The following is an 8341-nucleotide window of genomic DNA, read 5'->3' on the forward strand; positions in this document are numbered from 1 at the left end:
TGACACAATCTGAGTTACGGCAAGACCTTCATTAGACAAAACAGTTTGAACAGAATTAAACAAATCTTTGCCTAGCGTGCAACAGTTATGCAGTATAAAGGTCAACAACTCCTCCCCAAAATTCTCTCCATCAAAAAAATGGGCATATAGTGCTAGGTGCGCTGTGTCCCTGATGATATGGGACACTTCCACAGCCATGGAAAATTTTCCCATTTGCTGTTTCATACACAATTGCTTGAAAAAGTCTTGTGCCATCAACTCAGCGTGCCTAATAGCTGTTGTGTCTGAGAGCGGCAGTTGTCTGAAGGCGTCAACAATGTCTTTCTTCTCTGCAAAAAAGGATTTCAGCTGTAGTAACCATGCACTGCTTAATAACGTCTGCACCTGCAAAAGGTTTTCTGTGTTTTGCCATTATCCACACCCACCGCAGTGATGCTCCAGTTGCCTTTTCCTAAGCACAAGTAGCCTTTGAAATAGTATCAGTGCTCAGGAAAAGGCAACTGAAGCATCACTTGCCTTCAATATGTATCCTTCAATGAAGCGATCTTGTCTGATCTTCATTGGGAGCCCAGTGGATACTTGTGGTCAAAATCCATGTGCTTCATTTCGTAGTGCCGTTTGAGGTGCCCACATTTAACAACAGCCACAGTCTCTGTACAAATTAAACATACTGGTCGACCCCTTGGACGTGGTGGTAAAACAAAACAATAAGCGTCGGTCCACTTTGCTTCAAACGAACGGTTCTCGGTGTCGACTTTCCTTTTCTTTGCTGCCATGTGTAAACACAGGTGTGGAAAGGGCTGGAGGTGGGACGACCTTGGCTCACCTTTGCTCCTCCTGCAGTTCACCCACAGGCCCGGGAGAGGGGCTGCAGGGAGGGAGAGGAGCAGGCCCAAGAGCCCTCCCCTTGTCGCAGGAGCGGAGGACAGGGAAGCGCGAATCTGCCGCAAGCCACCGAACTCTGTGCCTTCTCCTACCTGGAATGGGGCCTGCTGGGGCAGGGGGAGCGAGCAGAGCCCGTTTCCCACAGCAGCCCTGATTGGCGGCCAAGGATAAAGCAGCCAATCAGAGGAGGCTTCCCCAAGAGAGGCGGGAAATATACCCCCGCCCCCAGCAGCTGCGGGGGAATTGTGGCCACGACCCCGAGGAGCCATTTTGGATTTTGATGAGGGAGGGGGTCATTGCAGGGAGCCAAGGGGGGCGTGGCCCAGCCCCGCCCCCGCCTGCCCTGAGTTCTGCTCCCACCCTGGCCCTGTGCCTTTCCCGCATGCGCGCTAGGTTCGCTCCCCTGACAGGAGCGGGAGGGACGGTCGCTCTGTGATGAGGTCACAAGCCGGCGCCGGCCGGAAGCGGAAGTAGGGGAGGAAGCGGCGGCTCCGTTTTCTCTCCCAGCCGCGCCATGGCGCCGCGGAGCTCACGTCACACGGGCTCGCACAAGGCGCACTCCCTGGCCCGCCAGTGGAAAGCGAAGCGGCGGCGCCGGGACCTGGACCAGATCCACGGGGACCTGCGGCCGGACAACGCGGCCAGGCTGCTGCACCAGGAGCCGGACCCCGACATGCCCGGGAGCGCGCAGCACTACTGCCTGCACTGCGCGTGCGTGAGAGTGGGGGGGGGCATTGCGCGTGAGGCGGGGGGCGGCTGCGGCGTCCAAATGGCCCCTCCCGCCCCCAGGTCTGTCTGCCCCTCCCGCTACCCGGGCTCGTGCTCCTGCCTCCGCGGGGGGGGGCCCAACTGCCGTGGGGCCCCGGGGCTGCCCGTGGCCTGCGGGGTGTGAGGGGCGTGTTCCCAGGGCCCAGTCCCCTGGGCTAACCGGGAAGAGGCTCCCGAGCCTGCCTGCCTTCCCCCATGTCTGTACAGCGGGGCCCCGGGGCCGAATACTTAACTTCATCAGGCCCCTTTCCCCACCTTCTGATAGAAACAGTGTTTGGTCAGTAATGACCTTTGGTATCCTGAGCCTTCAGCTCTGTCTTCGGGCTGAGCCTGCAAAGCCTCCTGTTTAGTTCTTAGCTTGACGCTTCCACGGAAAGGGCAGGATTGTGTTCAACTGCCTGAACGTCTTTCTTCTCTCCCGACAGGCGATACTTTGTCGATTTGAATAGCATGAAGGAACATTTCAAATCTAAAGTTCACAAAAGAAGGTAATGTAAATTCTGTTGTGAGGGCATATTTTTCTTAGAAGCCTATTAGCATGAAGAAAAAAATCTGATTTATTTGGGGTTCTTATGAATAAGAAATCCCCCACTCCCTTTTCCTTTCAAAAAGTTACTTGAAAAATCTCTTTTCCCATCTCTTCTCCTCACCCCACCAGTCTTCATGGCTTCTTAAGTCTTCTAAAGAGAGTGTAATTCCGCTAGTGGCTGAAAGTGTCCATTTAGTCACAGAACAGGTGGTGCAGCAATGATAGCTTTGCCACTGCTGTTTTTTCAATCCCACTCTGAAATTTGAGTACCTGAGATTTAGTCTAGATGTACCTGGCAATGTCAAGTGCAGCTTTAACTGGTTTCAGTTTGTGGTAGTTTTTAAAGTGCTAGACTTACAGCGGGAACATTCGCAAAAAGAAAAGGAGTACTTGTGGCACCTTAGAGACTAACCAATTTATTTGAGCATGAGCTTTCGTGAGCTACAGCTCACTTCATCGGATGCATGCCGTGGAAACTGCAGCAGACTTTATTTATACACAGCATAGTCTGTGTGGTATGTAGATTGTAATGGATTTTTTACCTTCAGTCCTTTTGGTACGATGTCCATCTGTTTGCATTTGGAAAGGAAGATGATGTCTGTCTGTATCTGTACAAGTTTTTTCATGCAGTTGATAGATACTCCATACGGCTAAATGCAGTGCCTTGCATAATGACAGGTTTCAGAGTAACAGCCGTGTTAGTCTGTATTCGCAAAAAGAAAAGGAGTACTTGTGGCACCTTAGAGACTAACCAATTTATTTGAGCATGAGCTTTCGTGAGCTACAGCTCACTTCATCGGATGCATGTCACAACTCATGTTCCTCTCTTGGGTTTTTTTTTTTCTTTTTTAGACTGAAGCAGTTGAGTGAGGAGCCTTATACCCAGCAGGAGGCAGAGAGAGCAGCTGGGATGGGATCCTACATTCCTCCAAAGAAGATAGAAGTACAGACTCAACCGCTTGAGATGGAGGAATCCAGCTGAATAGGGAGGACCAGCAATTGTTCTCCGATCCATTAGAAAGCGCCCTTGTTTAAAGCCCCACTTCGTGGCAGCTTATTTTCTGAGTTCAACAAGTGTCTTTCTAAACACTCCCCCTGCAACAAGGCATAAAAATTAACTCAGCTGTTCTCATTAATTCTTCAGCAAGGAGTAGAGCGCTGGCCAGTGGAGACCTTTGGACCCTCTTGGTTTGGCAGATATTGTGCGTTATGTTCTCATTGGCAACATGGACATACAGTGCAGCTAGAGGTCCAGAGAAAGGATGACCAGCGTCCTGGTGATATTGACCTGATTGTTACAGTCTTTTCTCTTTGTGTTAGTATTTTAAGCAGTGGATGCAGCTCTTGAGGAGTGTGACCTCTGTAATCATCCATCAAACTATTTTAATAAACAAGCTGGCAGCTGCTAAATGAGCCATAGAACATTCCTTGCCAGTTTGATCCTGATTGAGTTGTAGGGACTCAGTTTGGAAAATGAGCTGAGCTGAATTGTTAGCAAAAACATCCCTTTCACCATCCAGCTACCTGGACAGGGCTAATCCCACCAGCTTGATTGTTCATTATGACTGTTTGAATTTAATTGGTTGAAGTAGCCTATCCTTTCATTTGTGGGGCACCTAGATAAGAGGTCTGAGCAGCCTCCAGCTTGGTCACTGCTAAATTCACTGCTATATTTATTCTTAATATATTTCCTTTGGCAGATGTTCTAACATCTCAAACAATTTCCTTTCTGCCCTCTTCAAGTGTCTAGTTAACTCTTCCCTGGTATGGGAGGATGACTTACTAAGCTCCTTCCCTTCTCTTCTATCAAGAGGAGTCTGCTGAAAGACATCCCCAACCCAGCTGATCCCAACCTCATCACATTGTTAGGGATGGATACAAATTGCATATGAAACTGTTTAAAACCCACTGACAGTCATTTGATTGCGGGAGATCTCCTTCCAGCCAGGGAGCTGTTTTTGATGAGATCAGTAACCTAAGAGGAGGGACATGCAGATTGTAGGCAGAGTCCACATTGACCCACTTTACAAGTAGGGGACTAACAATTCAGCCCTGTTCCACCAGATGTAGGATACTACTGGCCGGCATGTGCCAATATGCTGCCACAGCATAGCGGGGTACTTGGCTTGAGCCCCTCAAACAGTGAGGCACTTTCTAGAAAACACATAGTCTGTGTCTGGATCTGCAGGGTGGAATGTGGGGAATGCCACTGTCTGCTGTAAGTCCCTGCAAAGCAAGTTCAGCTAATGCTGGGCACTGCAGTGCATCAGTGGAAATTAAACATCTTCACTTCTCTTCTCTTTCTCCCCCCCCCCCCAAGGGTGGGGAGACCATCTCTCCCACCCCAGGCCTTTGTAATATTTTTCTCACCTGACCGTATATACTCTATTGGCCACATGGATGTGGGGTGGCAAAAGGATGAGACAAGCAGGTCACTTAATATAAAGGGATTTATTTGACAAACACCAAATGATTTCCTCTGTTCTCTCCTCCCCAGGTATAAAGGCGGGTGATATATTATCAAAATTTAGAAATGCCTTGTATTAACATCTAGCCTTCCCTGTTAGCAGCATAAACGTAGCAAGTGGGTCACAGCTGTAGAAATGTTCAGAGAGGTGATGGGTGTGAAGATTAGCCTGATGCTGTCTGAGAAGGTGAAGTGTACCTGTCCCTGGTGGGTGGGAAGAGACATGTACTAATCTCTCCATGACAGTGTCCTCGCACAATTGCTGCAATTAAGTATTTAATGTCAGCCAGTCTGGACTTCTTGAAAAATCCCCCTTTCTAATCTGTACTTGAACAGCATGATTTAGGTCCCAGCCATCTCATTGTGCGCATTGTTATATAACAGCAATCGGCAATGACCTTGTTCCAGCTTGTTTTGCTATCCTATGATGCGCCGCTCCTAGCTGAGCTGGGCGGGGGGAGATGATGATAAAAGGGCTCAGTCAACCATGTGTAATATCCTCTCTCGCTATCAATGCAGCGCATTCCGCCTGTCATACCCCATCACATTGGTTTAGAGAGGGGGGGCACAAGTGCAGCCAGTGATGTGGAAATTGCTGTCTGGAAACCTCTTGTTGGAAATCTCATAAGCCAGCGTGACTAGTAAGCTACCAAGATGGATTCTGCTCCTGGCCTGGGAGGATGCCTTCTAGCCTTTCAGCCTCAGTTCCTGCAGATCCTACTTTATGATCTCACTTCTGTGTAAAGTGGGAGACATCCCACTGAAGTTTAGATTCCAGCCTCCTGTATGGAAGTAGGTTCCCCAGCCTTCTGTCATGAGCTCTGGTAGAGCTGCAGGGAGAAGTTCTAGCCTTTCATTTAGTAGCTTAGTTGCATGTACTGGAAGGGTGGAGCAAGGACAGGTGCTGGGGTGGTCAGTGGACGGGGTAGGACTTCCCAATTAAAATCCATTGGCACAAACTGGTATAACTCTATGAGAAACTCTGGAAGGGGTGTGACAGCTTCACCTACTCAAGGTCTCTGGACAGCAACTACAGTGAGAGGCTAGGAAAAGCAAGACAGGCCAGAGAGCATGTACTGAGCGATCCCTTTCAAGCCAGCACAAAGCAAGTTAGGAGATGCTTCTTGCTACCCTTTTAGCATGGGTCCAGGAGAGCAGCGTGAGGGAAGCCTGTGACTAACCTTCCATTACAGACCAAGGAAGGAGAATGTAGCTGACCCTAGTGTGAGAGCAGGACTGGAGAGTGATGCTGTTTGTACCTAATGGATGTCCCCTGTGCCCCAGAGTGAATGCCAGTGCCCAAGACCTGGTCCCCACCACCATCTCAGAGCTGCAGGAATCTCCTTCGCTCTGGAGCACTCCATCCACGCAGCTGAGCCTCATGGTTCTGGTGGGGTTCTAACTGGGTCAGTCATTTGGCGGACACTGTAGTAGGACAGACTTAGCCCCATGATGGCCAGGAATAGAGCCAAGTGATTCACCAGACGGTCTTTAGGTTCGGACTCCAGCCCCTTGGCCAGCTGCATCTATGAGAGGAGAAAGGCAGCTTTTTAGAACAGGTGAGGCAGATGGTCCCAGCAGATTGAGGGGAGAGGAACTTGATCGTCTCAATGCTTGAGGGACAAGGGAAGCCTGTCTCCCATCAACCCCTGTGGGTTGTGAACTTGAAGAAACCCCATATTCCTTGTGGATGGCAGGAGTCTGTATCCAGTGATCTGCACCAATTAGAAATGGCTGCAGTTATATCTGCAGTGCAGGCTTTCCTTTAGCTAGGGGCCTGCCACAGGGGACACCTTTCCTGGTATGCAGACAGCAAGGAACACCAGCTGACCATTCCTGGCTAATACGCAATCATGTCCATTCAAAGCCGCCCCAGGAAATCTTAGAAAGTGTTCTCCATGCACGGCTCCCTGGATGATGGGATTTAATATGCGAGTGGCAGGTGCTGTCACTTCTGACCAAGAGGCTGTCTGTAAATTCTTCAACTCTATGCTCTAGCGGAGTGAACCCTGTTGCTGAATATATCTAGGCATAGCTGCCCTTCTTTGTGGAACCATTATCTCAGCCCTAGTGACTGTGCTCCAAATTAAGAGCAGATCAGGGTTTCTCTTATGCTACAGTGGAACGTGTCTGTTTCTCAGCTGTGTTCTCATTTGGGATGGGGAATCCAGGCCCCTGTGGCCCTGAGATCAGAATCTGGGTCTGAAATGCAGCCTGCCCATTTTGATAACCAGCTCTTCCAAAAGAGAGATTTTCTGTGGTGCAGTGTCCTAAGTGGCAAGGTGGAGGAGAACAGACAGACAAAGCCTACAACAGTTTTCACAGGAGTGGTTCTGTCCCTTTCAAAGTGGGGATTTCAGGAACAATAACCATCTGCTCTGCAGGTGATGCCAGTGAAGCCATAATAATGCCCTATGGGGAAGGCGTTACCCTGCACTTTATCCGTTACCCTGCACTTTACCAGCTGAAATGCTGACTTGTTAGAGCCAGCACCGTTCCTTACGTGGAGCCCTTTAGGCAAACGCCCCTCCGTTCTGCTCCTGTGAGCAGAGCTCCTAGCCTGAAGCTAGCAAGCTGAAACCTGCATACACCTGGTGGGTGATTGCCACTTTCCTCCCCACTCATGCTCATGGCCTCCCAAGGCAGGGCTTGCCATCATACACCCTGTAGAGCAGGTGCAGTTAGATCTCAGCGCCACTGATGATGCCCCTGGTCCCACTATGCCCCCATCAGCAGCATTGCTGCTTAAAAGCGGAAAGTTCAGTTGCAACTCCACTCTGAGCTATTAGCTCCATAGGGAGAGGGAGAGGGAGACTGCCGCTGCATCCTATAGCCAGTCACTGGCGGAAATGGGAATGGAGCCCAGGAATGCTGGTTCCCAGTCCCTTGCTCTAACCACTAGCCCACGTTCTTTAAGCTGCTCTGAGTCTTATTCTCTTGCTGGAGCGGTGACTAGCCGGGCCAGGACCATGACTGTGCCTGCCTGTCTGCATAAGGCTGTGTGCTTGGGATGGGTTGAAGGAGGAATCGGCAAACTGGCCTTATCCCGGCCATTGCTATGGACAGCAGAGAGCAGTTCCTTCTCCTGCGTGATGCTGCATGATCAGTGCTGCAGGGACATTTGCTCTCCGCTCACGTGTGTCTACGCAGTGTCCTATGTAGGGCATCACCGCTCAGGTGGCACAGAGCGTGCCTGGCACCCATGGAGCCAGCGTGGGCAGGCTCAGGCCTGCCTGAGGACGAGCTGATGAGGCAGGGGCAGGGCAGCCCCGTGAGGGTGGGGGGAGGCATTAGCACCTCAAATTTTGATCTGTCGGAGCTGGGCAGTGATTGCCACTGCAACTGGGTGATTGAGGCAAAGCGGCCTCGGCACAGCTATGAGCCCCGTACCTGTAAGTGCAGCTGCTCACAGAGCTATAAGCTGGGGGCCGGGGATGGCTCAGCAGGGCTGAGATGTGCAAAATGCCTGGGACCCACGGGCGCAAATCACAGCAGGCTCAACGCACTGTGAAGTCAATCAGAGGAGTTGGAGGTAGTTTAGTGGGTGTGGGCCCACCAAGTCCTGGCTATTCCGCGTGGACTCAGGCTCTGTTCGGAAGAGCGGGCAGTTGCTCCAACATCCTTGATTAAAATGTCCCCTCTCCTAACGGTGTGGCAGTTGGCTGCCTCCCTCTCCCCCAGAAGAGGCTCCA

General features: G+C 50.8%; 1 protein-coding gene across 1 annotated transcript; it reads left to right on the forward strand.

The window, feature by feature from the left end:
- Nucleotides 1–1325: 1325 nt before the first annotated feature.
- ZNF593 (zinc finger protein 593) lies at nucleotides 1326–3595 on the forward strand. Its single transcript, XM_073317620.2, has 3 exons — nucleotides 1326–1596; nucleotides 2079–2141; nucleotides 3035–3595. Exons 1-3 carry the CDS (start codon nucleotides 1400–1402, stop codon nucleotides 3162–3164), a joined length of 390 nt encoding a protein of 129 aa, XP_073173721.1. The 5' UTR covers nucleotides 1326–1399; the 3' UTR covers nucleotides 3165–3595.
- The last annotated feature ends 4746 nt before the right edge of the window (nucleotides 3596–8341 follow it).

This window comes from Lepidochelys kempii, chromosome 19, assembly GCF_965140285.1.
Source record: "Lepidochelys kempii isolate rLepKem1 chromosome 19, rLepKem1.hap1, whole genome shotgun sequence".
NCBI lineage: Eukaryota > Metazoa > Chordata > Testudines > Cheloniidae > Lepidochelys > Lepidochelys kempii.